Source organism: Lepidochelys kempii, chromosome 6 (assembly GCF_965140285.1).
Source record: "Lepidochelys kempii isolate rLepKem1 chromosome 6, rLepKem1.hap1, whole genome shotgun sequence".
Lineage (NCBI taxonomy): Eukaryota > Metazoa > Chordata > Testudines > Cheloniidae > Lepidochelys > Lepidochelys kempii.
The window spans coordinates 118,995,391-119,012,058 of record NC_136385.1 but is presented as its reverse complement, the minus strand read 5'-3'; the positions used below and the strand labels follow the sequence as shown (position 1 = coordinate 119,012,058).

The 16,668-nt window shown below is 43.3% G+C and overlaps 1 protein-coding gene across 5 annotated transcripts in view; it reads left to right on the top strand.

Moving 5' to 3' along the window:
* Positions 1 to 16,668, top strand: part of SYNE2 (spectrin repeat containing nuclear envelope protein 2) — a 275,888-nt gene that overhangs the window by 79,767 nt on the left and 179,453 nt on the right. For all 5 annotated transcript variants that reach the window (XM_073349866.2, XM_078853402.1, XM_078853405.1 and 2 more), the window contains 5 exons: positions 4,129 to 4,736; positions 9,256 to 9,435; positions 10,259 to 10,409; positions 13,036 to 13,194; positions 13,892 to 14,053. In XM_073349866.2, the coding sequence (XP_073205967.2) occupies positions 4,129 to 4,736; positions 9,256 to 9,435; positions 10,259 to 10,409; positions 13,036 to 13,194; positions 13,892 to 14,053 (1,260 nt within the window). The remainder of the gene's footprint in view (positions 1 to 4,128; positions 4,737 to 9,255; positions 9,436 to 10,258; positions 10,410 to 13,035; positions 13,195 to 13,891; positions 14,054 to 16,668) is intronic.

Genomic DNA, 16,668 nt, shown 5'->3' with positions numbered 1-16,668 from the left:
CCTTCTGACCTTTAACAGCGTGCTGCCCTCTTCTCTCTTAATAACATTACAATACACCAGTCGTACCCAAGTGTACACCAATGGTACCCATACAAAATGGAGTCACAAATAGTCCTTGCTCATAACTCTCTTTTTCTCCTCCAAAATGGCATTGGTCCCAATCTAGCTGTTTAGTGTCAGGTTTTCTGAGTTGAGGAAGCACCTGCTGCTGCAAGCATGATCAGTAGCCTTTTCTGTGGGTCTTACCATCTGAAACCAGCTCCCCAAAGATTCTTAGAGTCAACCTACTAGGTGGTGTAATTCAGATTGCAGAATATTTCAGTAGACTATTATTACAACCCTGAGAACTTCCCCCTGCTGAACACACACCAGGCTGCAGTATCATGGGGGAGGGATAGCTCAGTGGTTTGAGCATTGGCCTGCTAAACCCAGGGTTGTGAGTTCAATCCTTGAGAGGGCCATTTAGGGATTTGTGGCATAAATTGGGGATTGGTCCTGCTTTGAGCAGGGGGTTGGACTAGATGACCTCCTGAGGTCCCTTCCAATCCTGATATTCTATGATTCTATGATCATGGTTCCCACATGGCCTCTGCTTCCTAAGGCTAAGCAGAGTTTAGATACTGTCTCTCTGGCACTGGACTTCTGGGCACACACTCTGGGTGCAGACCCTATGTCTGACCCCCTTCTTGGCAGTGGAGACCATACAGTCCAATTGCCTAGGGTCTGAAACTTACTCCAGTTGTCTCAAGCTCTCGCGGTAGCTGCTGCATGCCCCCAGAGGTCTACCAAAGCTGTGGACCCTCTGTTTTACTGTTTTATTCTTGAGGAAGTGCATGATACTGTAACCAAGTAACAGACTCTGCAGTGGGATTTCTCAGCACACCCACATTTTACTTTTAGAGAAACTATAAGACTCCCCGTATAGGGTTGCCAACTTCGTAATGTATAAAAACCGGACACTCCAGCAGGAGTGCCAGAACTGTCCCTGCCTCGCCCCTTTCCTCTGAAGACCTGCTCCTGCCCCGCCTTGTCTCCCCAGACCCCACCCCTGCCCTGCCTCTTCCCCTGAGGTCCCATCCCCGTTCACTCCTCTTTCCCCTTCCCCCTGTCGATCGCTGCTCTTTCCCTCTCCCCACTCTCCCTGTGTGGGTTGGGAGGGACTCACCCGCAGAGCTTGCAGTGCAACTGGGAGCCAATCACAAGTAAAGCTTTTTTTTTTTTGAGCTGATTGGTTGGGTCCGGGGCCTGGCCACACTGTCCGACTGGAAATTAAAAAAAAAAAGCAGCAGCCCCTCCCGGAGAAGCCCAAAACCAAACAACAAGCTACTTAAAAGACCCAGAAAAACGCAAAACCAAGCAGCAAGTGACTTGAAGAAATCATAAGCCAACTCTGCTTAAAACAAGCTGAAATTGTCTTGTTTTAAGCGGACTGGGACACAGGGTTTTGATCAGTCCTGTCAGGATCCCAAGATCCTCCTGTTCTCCTCCTCCTGACCAGTTTGCCTTCTTGTTCTGGTCCATGAGAGAAAGCTACCAAGAGAAAACATTTGTCCTGTTATATCTTTCCAGTCCCCTCTATCATGTGACCCTGATCATCCTCAAAGCCCCCCTCTAAAGTCCCGTATCAGGTGATCAGTTGCTTGATTTATTGCCCACCTGAAGTCCAAACTGGAAAAACTGGTTATGTGCAGCTTGGCCACCCTATTTAACATACCTGTTGCATTACCAGGGCAAAGTCATTCAGTGTTAATGACTTTTTTGATTGTCCTGTAGCAGCTTCCGGACAGGATATGTGATACATAATGGGGTCTCTGTCAGCAAATGGCTGATTCAATACACACTGAGGCATAGTGAGTTTATAAATCAATTAGAAGTCATGGGTTTTACATAGATTTTCCCGAACTGTCATAAATATAGAGTGTTTGTGACACTTCTCAGGAGTACTGGGTTGTGAGGCACCTCATCACCATCCACCATGAGTGTGAGGAACTCTTGTCTATGCCTGCTGTGGATCAGCTTCTTGAAACTACCAGCCTCTGGCAACACAAGCACTGCCTGCCAGGCATCTGCTGGCCATACTCTCTCTCTCCAGGTTAGCAATAGGCACACACCATCCACTGAGTCCTCCCAGCGTCCCCGTGGAATGCCCAACCCCTCTTCCAAACACAGAGATTCGCTACTCCCAAAGAAACAGTACACACCAGCTTGCACAATTCAACTCAGGATCACCACTCCTCTTAACACACGGCACACACACACATATGTATTAGGGAGAGAAAAAAACGAGGATAAGTTTATTACCAAAGAACAAAGATTCAAATGACAGAGAATGACAATATTGGAACTGGATGCATGAGAAGCAAAATCATAACACGCTTTGTAGAGCAGTGGTTCTCAAACTTTTTTTTTCGCAGACCAGTTGAAAATTGCTGAGGGTCTCGGAGGACCACTTAATGATCTTTCCAAATATTGTTTGCACCGTTAGCTAACTATTGTAAAGCGTTTTGGATAAAAGCGCTATATAAAAAAAACTTAATAACAATGATTGTTTTGGTCTGCAAATAAAAGCACGCAACTCATATTTTAATATCAGTAGTCTTACCTTTCTAATGCGATGGGTGTGCCCTCTCTCCCCTGCCATGGCAGCCCTCGAGCTGGGGCTGGGAAGGAGGGGGGTGTCTCCCTCTCTTCCCCACCATGGCAGCCCCCATCTGGGGCTGGGAAGAAGTGGGGGGTCTCTCCCCCAACACAGAGCTGAGGCTGGAAAGGAGGGCCGTCTCTCCCCGGCAGCTGCAGCCCTGGAGTTGGGGAAAGTGACCTCTTTCTCTGGCTGCCGCAGCCCTGGACATCCCCAATTCCCCCCATCCCCTCTTCTCACCCCACTCTCCCCTCCCATCCACCCCTCTAATCCCCCCAAGGCCACCACCTCACCTTACGTGTGCATCTTCTCCAGGATCCAGGCACCTAATTAGTGGAGCCACACCTGCACGGCTCCACTAATTAGGTGGGTGGCCCTTTATTCTCTTGTGTGCCGCCGCCCAGGCGCGCACCTTAAAGGGAATTATCTGTGGACCACCTGAATGGAGCTCACGGACCACTGGTGGTCCATAGGCCACAGTTTGAGAACCTCTGTTCTAGAGCCTACACTTTACTAACAAGGCATTCCCCAATCTCCTGCAAGATAGCTTACCCCAAGTCCTCTTCCCAGCGTTTTACACTAGGTTGACTGAAATCCCTTCTTGTAAGATCAAGCCCACTGGTGGCTTGTCCTTACAAACTGACGGTTCCAAGGGGAACCAACTGAGGGAACCAAGGGGGAGTTCATCTGCACCCCGGATATAGTTTCAAATGTTCATAATCTTACTCCTAAACAGGATTATCCCTGCTGCTTTTGTTTTTGCTGCAACCTCTGCTGCCTATTGATTAGTATTTTGCTCAGACTGTGAATGGGCATTCATTGGAAACCATACAATACTTAATTTGCACATGACCAGTGAGCGCGAGATAAGCATCTCTTCCCCCCACCTTCCAGGAGTATGTAGATTACCGGTTGGTGACCTGGCTTAATTCACAGACCTAGAGAACATAATTTTTAGTATATGTGCACAACTGCTCACATATTTTCCATACAAACACCTTGGAATGATTATGATGACCAGTGTAAAAAGAAAAGGAGTACATGTGGCACCTTAGATACTAACCAATTTATTTGAGCATGAGCTTTCGTGAGCTACAGCTCACTTCATCGGATGCATACTGTGGATACAGGCTTTCATTAGACACCTTACATGACATTCTATGGTGGAGAAGTATGTAGATATCAGACCCAGGGGATTCCTGTAACCCTGTGCCATCTGCCAGTTGGCATCAAGAGATCCTTGGGTCACAGTGTTATTTCTGAAGAAGCAAGAGGTCTTATGTATATGTTTGTTCTCTGTTAAGATTTAGGGTATATTTAATGAAAAGACCAAACAGCAAAACCCTAAAGAAATTCTTCTTCATGCTGTTAATGTTGTCAGATTTATTTTGGGTCAGTCTCATTTTTTTACAGCCATATGTTTTGCTTAGAATATGAGATACAATTTCTCTTTCACTTTGCTAACCCTGCTGTGGTTCTCTCAATTTCAGAAGGTCCAGAGCTGTATAGTAAATCAGATTGAATTATGCAGACAACTGGAAAACCTAGATTGCTCAACAGGAGATGAATTTAACCTAATAGATTTGCAAGCAGCATGCGAGATTATGCTTAAATATAAAAGGCAGTTTGAAGAAATGAATCATAAAATGCAGGTCAGCGAAACGGTCCTCAAGGAACTGGAAGCTTTTTTGGCCTCATTGAGAAGAGTTAAGCTTTCTATTGAGCATGCAACAGACTCTTCAGTTTCTGACAAACCTGAGGTGCAAGGAAACACATCAAAAGAAGCTGTGCAGGAAGAAGTTTCTCTCATGAAAGAAAAGGCTAAATGTTTGGATGAGCGCTTGCAGATGGTTGATATCTACTTGGAAGATGCTGAATGTGGGGGAAAGACTTGCTGTGAAAAACTAATTGCGGCTTTATCTGAAAAGGCAAACAAGGCTTTTGTCCATCTAAGTAAGCAGGAGCTCATCCAAGAAAATGAGTTACAGGAGATTTTTTCCACAAGAAATAATGAACTCTTAAAAAATATTCACGATCTACATGATAAGATTAATAAAATAGGCTTGAAGGACCCAACAATTCCTGCTGTTCAACAAAGGTGAGTGTGTTTATTGTAGCTTTTTTAGATCCTCACTTAATAATTTCAGTAAGTTCTGTTGGTCTCGTCTCTGTCTCCAATCCAGCAAAGCACATAAACGTGTGTAACTTTAAGCATCAGCATAGTCCCATTGAAGTCAACTGATTGTCATGTTGGATCAGAGACTGCATTGTTTGAAAAGCCTTCTCCGTGATATTGTTTCTTTAACCCCATGCTACTACCCTTTGTATGCTTGAGGGAGTTGGGAGGGTTGAGTCATTAGTTACAGTGACCACCTGTGGTGGCAGTGAGGTTGCCATTTACAAATGCTGCCAAGTAGCGTTATACAAAATATTGCTCAATGGTGATACATACATTGTAGAAACTTTGTGTGTCAAAAGTCAGTGCATATCACACACGGCAAACTGAGAATTTTTTCTAAAATGATCTGCATATCCTCCTGTTAATTTACGGCATTTATATATTTGAGGTGGGTCTCTGCTCCCCTTCAGGAAAATTCATTTACCATTTATCAGACAGGGATTTGATACATTTTGATCAATACTAATTTATATCCATTGCTTTATTCATGAAATCCATACATTGTCACACTTTTCATTGAATAGAGCACATGAACTGAGATTTTAAATTGGCCAGAGTGACACTTAGTAGTTGAAGGCACTGTAATTAGCTACATTAATATAGAACCTATTGGCCTGTGAAATTTTGGATTAGATCCTCAGATGGTGTAAGTTGTTACAGCTCCACTGAAGAACTGTGCCAGATTACACCAGCTAGGGATCTGGCCCTTCTACAATTAAAGTTAAGACCAGATTTCTGTTTAAATGTAACAGCCGTGTTAGTCTGTATTCGCAAAAAGAAAAGGAGTACTTGTGGCACCTTAGAGACTAACCAATTTATTTGAGCATAAGCTTTCGTGAGCTACAGCTGAAGTGAGCTGTAGCTCACGAAAGCTTATGCTCAAATAAATTGGTTAGTCTCTAAGGTGCCACAAGTACTCCTTTTCTTTTTTCTGTTTAAAGCTTGACTTTTCTAAGTATTCTGAAATCTACAGGCTAACTTGGATTGCCTTGAAATTTGGAGTGCCTCAGGGGTCACCGGTGCTACGCATAAGCAGACTGGGTCTATGTCTACACTACAGCCTATGTTGGGAAAACTTAAGTCTCTCAGGGGTGTGAATATTCCACCGCACTGAGTGACATATGTTACACCGACATAAGTTATGCCACTTGCAGAGGTGGGTTTTTTTTTTATGCCGTTGGGAGGGCTCTCTTCCATCGGCATAGAGTGTCTTCACCAGACGTGCTGCAGTGGTGCAGTTGTATCAGTACAACTGTGCCACTGCAGCTCTGAACATGTAGACCTAAGCAATTGCTTAGGACCCCGAATGGGTCAAAGGGCCCCCCTATTAATTATTAGTATGTGTTGGGGGGAGGGCAAAATATTCCTGCTTAGGGTCTCCATTGGATTAGCACCAGTACTTCACGGGGCACTGCTAGTGACCCAAATTTGGGGCCATTTCACCAAGGGGGTCCTGAGATACAGCTCCCAGAAAAAACATCTTTTTTTAAAGTTGAGAGGTTCTTGCAAAGCTATTTTGGGTCACAGATAGAGATCAAACAAGGGCTCTGATCATTGCTCAAGGATTTCCAGTGCTCAAGGGTCACCCCAACAGAGGGCATGCCACCCACCTGCCTTTTGGGGGAAATCAAATAAAAAGGTTATTTCAAAAAAGATTTTGCTTCTCCAGTTTGCCTTGTCATAAGCATCCTGCATCAATTTTTATGTCAAATTGATGATATTGAGCATGCGGGGACAGAGGAATTACCAGGATTGTTAGCCTGCAAAGTTTCACACTAGCTGCAGACCTCAAGGGCATGAGCAGTAGTCCTGACTCACCTAGCTAGCATCAGTTGGAGTCCCACCTTGGTTGGGAGGCTATTGCTGAAATCTGTCACTGCTGGAGGGTGGGGGAATGTAATCAAAGTAACTTTTTTTTTAAAATTTAGATATGCAAATGATTGCTGACCGAGAGGGGCATTTTAGGGGTGGAAGAGTGGGGAAAATAGGGGCAATAGCGGGTTGGAGCTGCATCAAGTGGATAGGGATAAATGAGGATGGGTGGTATGGAAGGTGAGAGGGATTGTGGGGCTCAGGTGAAGGGAAGGGGAGCAATACTGGGAAGAGGACATGGGTTGAGTGGCAGAGGACCTGGGGGACAACAGTGCAGGCATGCCGGTCAGCCCGAGATTCTCCCCTGCTGTGTGTACATCAGAATCTGTGTGTGTGTGTGTGTGTGTGTGGAGTCTGAGCCCCTCTCCTTACTCCCCCAGGTGAGCTGGAATCTGGGGGTCCCTGTCTGAGCCCCACTCTCTGTCCCCCTGTGAGTGGGCCAGTATCTGGGACCCCTGCCTATCTGTGATGCTCTGGCCACCATCCCTGCTTTCCTCGTATTAAAGCTTGCTTTTCCAGAGGTGTCTGAGCTCCTCTCCTGCCCCACCTGTGGGAGCTGGGGTTTCCTGCCCCCAGGGATGTCTGAACCCTCTCCCCCCATGTGTGTGCCAGGATCTGGGGGCCCAGTGGCCCTTGGGGGGATCTAAGCCCCTCTCCCTGCTCCCCACATGTGAGCTGGGGTCTGGGATTCTCTGCCCTCCAGTGATGTCTGAGCCCCACTCTCTTCCCCCATGTGTGTGCTAGAATCTGAGGCCCCCTGCCCATCTATGGAGGTCTGACCCTCACCCCCTCACTCCACCCATGTGATCCAGGTGCTGGGATGGGGATTTGCTTTTCTGGGGGTTCTGAGCCCCTCTCCCTACCCATCCTATGTGATCTGTGAGTCTCGGCCCTCACTGGTGGTGTCTGAACCCCACTTCATGCCCCCCATGTGTGTGCCAGGATCTGGGGGCTCCTGCCCATTTATTGGAGTCTGACGTCCCCTTCTTTGCCTCCCCTCATGTGAGCCAGGTTCTGGAGGGGTCTTGCCTTTCTGGGGTGGGGGTGAGCTCCACTCCCTAACCCCTTCATGTATTCTGGGGGTGTGGAGAAGGAGAGAGACACACCAGTCTTCTCTCACATGCTTAAAGTTACTGTAACAACCATGTAATAAAACTGTTCAAGTTTTGGGACATAGCCCATGGGTGAGATTTCTCTCACGAGCCCTGTTAGTAACTACATATGGCTAACATCTCAAAGCATGACCATTATCTCCATTCCACTATAACAAAATGTACAGGAGTGGGAGGAGCACTGAAGAATCACATATCAATTGTGTGTCCTCATGGAGAGACAGGACTATTCCTAGCTTTGCCACTGGCCCGTTGAGTGACTTGGGTAGGTCACTTCACTCTCTCTGTCTTGGTTTCCTGTCTGTAAAATGAGGGTAATGATGAAAAGTTTGTTGAGATCTCCTGAGGGAAAGCACTATATAAAAGCTAGGTCTTTTGGTTATTTCCTACCCACAGTAGCAAACATCAATTGGACACGTAGGTGAGACTTACAACTATCTAAATGATCACTAGCTTCTACCAACAAACATTTATCTTTCTCTTTAAAAAAGTAGGAAATTAAATGGCAAAAAACTGTTTTAATGCAGAGTTAAGGTTGCCTGGTGATAGCTCATGCCCTTCAGAACGTGGAGTTCAGCATAACTCAAACGTCTGAGAACCAGAAACTGCAGAGTTAAGGTAAACAACCACACAACCTTAACTCTACCCTCTCTGAGCCATGCCCCACAACACACCACACTCACATTCTGCCTTTTCACTGTAATGGACAGAGAGTACTTGTACTTGCCCTAGGTTCAAACACTGAGCCTACACTCACCCTCAACAGACTTGCAAACTTTAACAATCACTTCATACCCTTTTGCAAACCCTCCACACTTGCACACAGAATATACCTAAACCTATACTTTTCCTTATGCATGGTTAAATCCACAGGCTGCTTTGATATTCCACCTCACTACTGACATTACCCACAGCAAGAAGCCCCAGTGCCTTGCTACTGAGACAACCTACATGATTCTGTATTGAAATGATGTAGACTGGCACATCAAGGTACACATGCACCTTTTTCCTTTGATAACAAATATGGGGGGACTCAGACTCAGTTCTCATATCAAATCACAGCTTCTCCAACATACTTCAACTTATTCTTCCACCCTCCAATCCAGCTACAGCTAACACAGGGAATGCAGCTGGAGTGCATGCAGATAATTCCCAGTGGCTATTGCCAGCTCCAGTGGGGCAGAGTTAAGGTTGCATAGGCATTTATCTTAACTCTGTATTTCCTCCTTTTCACAAGTTTGAGTTAATGCAGAACTTGACATTCTGAAAGGGCAGGAGCCATCACCGGGCAACCTTAACTCTGCATTAATAAGATTCTTTCCCATTTAATGTTAGGTTAGTCAATGTATGCTGTTCATAATAAACTTTCAAAGAAACCTCACACTTACATTTTGGAAAAAACATCTATGATCTGTTTTAATATAGGGCTGTATTTTATTTCTTTTCTAATAAAGGATAAAATCATTAACTGAATTGGAACAGGAATTGGGTTGCTATGCTATTGAAATGAAATCCATACGAGAAATTGCTAACAAGTTTCTACAGACTGAAGAGACAAAAGGAGAAGAAGCAGATGAACAGTGCACAGTTACAGAAAGGTTGTGGGAGGATACAAAACTGTCACTTGCTGAATGGTAAGGGGAAAGAATGAAAATTTTAAGCAGGTCATATGAGTAGTAACATCTCTCAAAATGAAATGGAAAAAGGCCTTAAACAGAGGTACTTGAAAGTAAATAATATACTTAGAAAAAAAAGAAAACATTGCTGTCATAGGACTAGAACTAGGCAAATATTCACATTTAAAAAACATGATATTATTGCAATCCTGTAACCCTATCGTATATCAAGCTAAGTGTGGAACATGGTGAGTACTTGGATGAGGGAACTCTTAAGAAACACCTAGCTCCTGATGGAAGTGATGGTGAGTCAAGAGATGACACTTCCCTCTAAGTCTATACTGAACTAATGCTCCAGTATGAGGAAAGGGGCATTGTGCCACAGAAGGTCTGAACATTTAGATGAGATACCAGACTGAGATCCTAAACAGTAAGGATGGTATTTTCAAAGCTGCCTACAGGATTTAGATGCCACATCCAAATCACGTAGGCAGCTTTGAAAATACCACCCTAAAGGTCCCGTGTCCATTACTGTAAATTAATTCCAATGACCTGCTCAAATTTCAGTTTGCGTAAATACATTTTGTGTACTGAGTTCCTCCTGCAATTTCAGTTGGAGGTGATATTTTTAATTTCTTGCCCTAAACTGTGGTGAAATTTTGCTGTATGCGGTTGAATAGCTGTTGGGTTTCATCCCACTGGTGGGTGAAATGATCTTCAGAGTGAAAGGTGCAATATAAATGTAAGTTATAAATATTATGTCACTTTTACCTGTGGAAGAGAGGAGAGGTTGAAGCTGTTCCTTTATACATATATAGTAAATAATTCTGCTTTTTAATAGCCAGGAGCAGTGTGTGAGGGTGTTGGAGCTCCTGAAGCAGTATCAAAGCTGCAAAAATAGTCTGACAAGCATGATCCAGAAACAAGAGAGTGTCCTCTCACAGCAGACTTCTTACATGGGGAAAGATAATCTGCAGAGGTTGATAGCAAAGGTGAGTTCTGTAGAGACTGTAGCTGGAAAGTTAAATCCATACCCGATCCTCCCAAAATTTGAGGGAGTTCAGATCTGGGCGGCTGTTCATCCCATTATAGATGTAGGCTCGAGCTGCAAAGTTGAGACTTGGCTCTGGTTTCAGCTCCAAGCTATTACAGAGTATATGGGTGTTCAGAACCAGGTTTTTGCGTTAGGCCCATCTCTAATGTTATACAGTAAACTAAACTCACTTTAAAAGTGTGAGGCTTTTTTAAAAATAAAAATATGTAATAAAGAGAGAGGGTGAAATACTGACCATATTGAAGACAATAACAAAACTCCCAGTGACGTCAACGGTATTTCAGCCATGGTGTTTTAAAATATCCTCCCTACTTTCCACCATTTTTATATATTAAAGACTTTTATTGCACATTTTCTAAATACACAAGCAACGCAAGTTTAGTTATTTACTAAGAGGACATTTTAAATAGCTGAGATATGTAAAGACACAACCTTTTTAGCACAGTAGACAACCTACAATGAACATAATATTAAATGTGATAATTTTGGGCTTCTTGCTTCAGAGAAGCTTGTGGTGTGACTCTGTACTCTAACAGAAGATCAAAATTATAGTCCTTCCATATCACTCAGCTAATCACTTTCCTTCCTTGCTCAGAGGAATACCTGGAACACCTTGGTTGAGATTTTGGGCTGTCCCTCTAAGGCAGTATTTCCTAAACTTGGGACGCTGCTTGTCCAGGGAAAGACCCTGGCTGGCCAGGCCGGTTTGTTTACCTGCCGCATCCACAGGTTTGGCCGATCGCGGCTCCCACTGGCTGCGGTTCGCTGCTGCAGGCCAATGAGGGCTGCGGGAAGTGGAGTGGGCCGAGGGACATACCGGCCACCGCTTCCCGCAGCCTCCATTGTTCCCTGAACAAGCGGCGTCCCAAGTTTGGGAAACACTGCTCTAAGGATTCTAAGGGCAGCAGGGGTTCAGGCACTCCATCCTCTATACCCCTTCGGGATTAGTCCTTTCTCTCCTCTCAAAGCAAGCTTTTACAGCCCTCTCTGAGGTCTGTAATCTTTCAGCCCTCTGGCTTGCTACTGCATAGCAGCCCCACACTGGGATTTGCCTGGTGCCCAGTCTCTACCAGACCATCCACCAGGCCTAGGTGGCAAGCCTTCTGTCTAGTTTTCTGTAGGTCACATGCTTGTTCATAATCATGTGCCTTGTGACTACAACTTCCAGCTTTAAAGGGCCCAAGCCTGTAACAGGGGCACCAGGACATGGGTATGCACTCAAGTCCAGTGTGCTGCTACAGTTACTCTCCCATCAAATAGTAGGACAGAAGGTCTGTTCTCATTCTGGACTGCAAGACCTTCCCCCCCAGCCTCTTTCTCAGTGGCTGGCTGCGTCTATAATATGTCTACACTGCAATGTAAACCCAGGGTTAGTAGAACTCGAGTTATTGGACCTTGAGTTTGTAACCTAGGGCTTGAGTGTCTATACTCACTGTAACCTCAGGTTAGGAATTGTTGAACCCTGAGGCTCTCATTTGTATACAGCATTATGTGGGCTCAAGTCCAAACACCCATATTGCAGACTTCCTAGCACCCGCCCAGATTTGGCCACTCTAGCTCTTTGTTTGTGGTGCAGTGTGGGAAAACTGGAATGTACCCCAGATTAGACTGTCCAGAGGACAAAGAAAATTAGCCTATGGGATTCTTTTGGCAGACTCCCGGAGCACGAGTCCAGTGGGGCTGCACCTACACAGCAGAGCAATAGGGCTTGAACTCTGGGACCTAGCTTGACTCAGGCTTGGAACCTCCAACCCATTGGGTCCTGGGTCCAAGCCTTGGGTTAGTGCAATTTGTGTGTAAATGGAAGGGGGGTTAGGTTTGAGCTTGAGTTCAACCCATGGGCTTACATTGCAGTGTAGACATACCCCAAGAGAACATTGTCTGGAGAAAAGATAGATCCATTAATGTCAAATTGCCAAACGCTAGAGGTCAGTATTTCATTTCCTTCATTTTTAAATATTGTTTATAAATATGCATTGATATTATATTCGAACACCAAGAAACTGTTTTAGGATTAAATAAAAAGTTAAATGAATGGCAGTATGCTGTTTAAACCAATGGGAATTTCTATTTTTAGGAACAAGCAGTGATAAAATTAAGAATCAGAATCACAAATAATCTCTCTCAGAGCTTGGTGTGAATCAGATTATTGTTACACAGCTATTGTTTCATTCTGCATCAGAAACAGTATATGGATGTAATTCAGCTTTGATATCTGTGGATATTAATTTGTTTGAGGCAAATTGTTTGGGTCTCATAAGCCAGAAACTTATTTGTAAACCAGTATTCATATTCCTCATTTAGCAATGTACAGTCTGTATCATGATGTAGTTAGAGTGACAGGTGGAATGTTCAGATCAGTAGTACAGATACTAGGATATAATGACAAAGGATGGATTCTTATTCTCACTGTATTATATAAAATGGATTATTTGGGTCGTGCTGCTGTGTTTCTAAATTGAAAAAAACAGCATGACAACAAAAAAATGATTTGATGGATAAACAAGGGTATTGACCAAATGCAGGACTCATGCTTTCAAATATACATTCTTTCTTTTTCACAGATTGAAGCGGTTAAAGAAGAATTTGACAATCGCTCTGAAGATGTTGACAAAATAAATCAGATCTGCAAAAACCTCCACTTCCAGCTCAATAAAATGAGAAGCTTCGAGGAGCCCCCCTTTCAGAATGAGGCTGACATTATTGTGGACAGATGGCTGGATGTATGTAAAAAGTAAATTATCAGAGTGGTCTTATCTGATAAGCATTATATTAATTGATTCTGACTTCTGCATAATATATAGACTAAATTAAATGTAGAATGTCAAAGACTCTTAAGAGATAAAGTCGAGTGTTTATCAAAGCAAAGCTTAGACTATGTCTTCAACCTCAGTGTTTGTGATATATAAGCCTATATATGTCATGGGCACACTCCAACAATGGGCAATTCTGGGGCATACAAAAAGGCAATACTTGCTTTCACTGGTTGGATTTTTAAACTTTTATGGCAACTTATGGTGGTTTAGACTTTGGAAACAGTATGGAAAATGACGGTGCCTGTGCAATTGGTAAGAAATTGAAGTGTTCAAAAGTGTCAGTTTAAGTAGTGCATTGATGCTGAGATAAAATGGTATTTACTGAGAGTAGATAAAATGTGATTAGCAAGTCATGCTGCTCAACCTGTTTTTAAACTGGAGACAAGCCATTGTGTTTGATATGGTATTGCTGAAAGCTATATTTAGTAAGAGATTGAAATATCTTCTCTGTGACCAGTGCACAGTGAAGACACATGAGATTTTTTTTCACCTACTGCCCTTGTTTGTGTGGTTCCATCTCATCTAGTCTTTATCATATTGCCTTTCTGCTAAGAATGTTACTTTGTTTTCTAAAATTTGTTTTTTATTATAAATCTTGTGGTAGATCAATGAAAAAACTGAAAACTATTGTGATAATTTGGGAAGAGCTCTGGCTTTGTGGGACAAACTTCTTAATTTATTCAGCAAGACTGACACATGGGCAAATACACAACTTAGGAGCATAGAAGAACATCAGCTGACTGAAGAGGAGGTGACACAATTGAAGGTAAACTGACTGAGATAATATTAGTCAATTAAATACAACAAACTCATTCCAACATGTTAAGGATTTGTAGGATATAAAGGTATATATTGGTTATAAATATCAGTGATACACAGAGAAAATCTTGAAATTTGTAATTTTCTCTGCAATTTTGGAGCAATTTCACTGAATTAATTGTGTACCTCACTAGGATGCAGATCCTGGAAACTGAATGGTTCGTTAATGCACTTTGATTTAGTCCTCTTTGAAATGTGACTAGATCAAATAATGGAAGTCAGCAGGGTTCACGGAGACAGTTAGTTTGCAGCAGGTTAGTGCAGGGTAGATAGACACCCCAGCTTGCCAAGAACTAAAAGTTTGTGTAGACAAGCACTGAGTGCATGAGTATGTATAGTATAATAGCACCCACAATGTGCTCCAAACATAGAACCTGTCAGAGAAACAGGGATAAAAGTGTGAGTGTGTGTGTACATATATATGTGTATATCTGTATATGGCCGTGTTTAAATCTATGTGTGACGGGTTGGACCCCTTGAGATGCAACCTGATGTGCTGAGAAACCACTGAGCCTGCCTGTTATGCCAGTTTGGGCACCCTTTTTTACCTGTCTTGCTGAGTCAGGCTATCAAGCCTGCTCCAACAAACACACAGGCTGCGCTACCCCCAACTGTAGAACGAAACAGACACGGAGATCAGTTCTGGGAAGGCTCAGCTTAAGGGACTTGCTCTAGCACTCAGGTGTCCACCTCCCCTGGAGTGCAGACCCAAAGATATATTATGAAATCTGCCTCCTCCCTCAATGTGGAGGAAGGTATGCACAACTCCCCCCCCCCCACCCAGTTAGAAATTACAGAAACGGTTTAGTAATAAACAAAACAAATTTTATTAACTATAAAAGGTAGATTTTAAGTGGTAAAACGGGTAACAAATGGAACAAAGCAGATTATTGACTAAATGAAATCAAACACGCAAACTAAGCTAGTTTCACTAAAGAAATTGGTTACAAATAATATTTCTCACCCTAGATACTGTTGCAGGCAGGTTGCAAAGTTTCTGTGATTCAGAGTTCCAGGTATATTCCTTTTCAGACTGGACCTCTGTCTTAGTCTGGAGTCCCCACCTGCCTTCCCTTCAGGTGCCTTTTGCAGTCTTTCTTTTTGGGCAGACAGCCATGGAGAGGAGGAGCCCCATTTGCCTTCCTCACCACTGTTAAATAGGATTTACATAAGGCAGGAATCCTTTGTTTCCCAGACTTGATCCCCCACCACCTTCCCTTCCAGTGGAAAGTTACAAGAAGTCCCAGGTAAGGTTTAGTATTTGGTGACAAGACCACCTAATTCTGTCGTATCACACCATGCATGAATCAGTGGCAGTATGGAGCGTCCACAGGAAGGCCAAGCTTTTCACAGTCCATTGTCCTCGCTGATGGGCCATGAGCCATGTCTGGCTTTTTCATTGCTGTACCTGAAGTGTTAGCAGTGGGCGTCCCCCAAAGTAGCATAGTCGAAATACAGATACATAGTCAATATTCCTAACTTCAGATACAGAAAAGATGCAGGCATACAGATCGGATAATCACATTCAGTAAATCATAACCTCTTCAATAATACCTTACGAGATCCATCTTGCATAAAGTATCAGGGGATAGCCGTGTTAGTCTGTATCCACAAAAACAACAAGGAATGCGGTGGCACCTTAAAGACAAACAGATTTATTTGGGCATAAGCTTTCGTGGGTAAAAACCCCACTTTTTCAGATGCAAGTGGGTTTTTTACCCACAAAAGCTTATGCCCAAATAAATCTGTTTGTCTTTAAGGTGCCACCACATTCCTTGTTGATCTTGCATAAAGTATATATCCATTATATTCATATCATAAGCATATTTTCATAAAGAATATGGAGTGAAACGTCACACTATATACTGCTATTTTCATATTTTTATTGTTTATCTTGGAATAGTTTGGAATACCTCAGAGCTGCTCTAAAGTACACCAGCTGGTATCTGTCCCCTAAGAGCCATTTTGTCACACAGAAATTGTTGAAGCACAGTATACCATGGCCACACCCCTGGCATGCCTCCTTTACTAGGGTTGGGGGTGGTTGGTGTAGGAACTATGTGGCGTTCACACCAGATGTGGATTCCCTTATGTGAGGAAAAACCTTCAGCAGGGGAAATAAAATCAGATTCCATCACCCATGCATCGCTTCAGCAGTGCAAAAGAGATCAGGCAAGGAAGGAAAACTGATCCAGCATAGTTACATTAAGTGTAAGATTTCTATAAGTTCCCAGGAAATCTCGGCCATTTATGCATTTTTTCCTTTGCCATGAAATATCTCTATGTGAATGTTTGTGCAATAAAATTGTTGCCACATATTCAGTATGTAATATTAACCATCATCTTTAATTGCTGCTCCATTGTAGCAGTGCAGTTAAGTACAGCTCATTTTAAGTGTATATGTTTCCAAAAAGTTTAACATGACAGGAGCTAGATTATTAAATATTTTACAGCCCATGTAAAAGATGGTTTCCATATAAATTATGTGAAAGAAGTTGCACAACTTTCTTTATGTTGTTGGCATCGAACTGGAAACTCCTCTTTGTGCGAACTGAAGTGAGT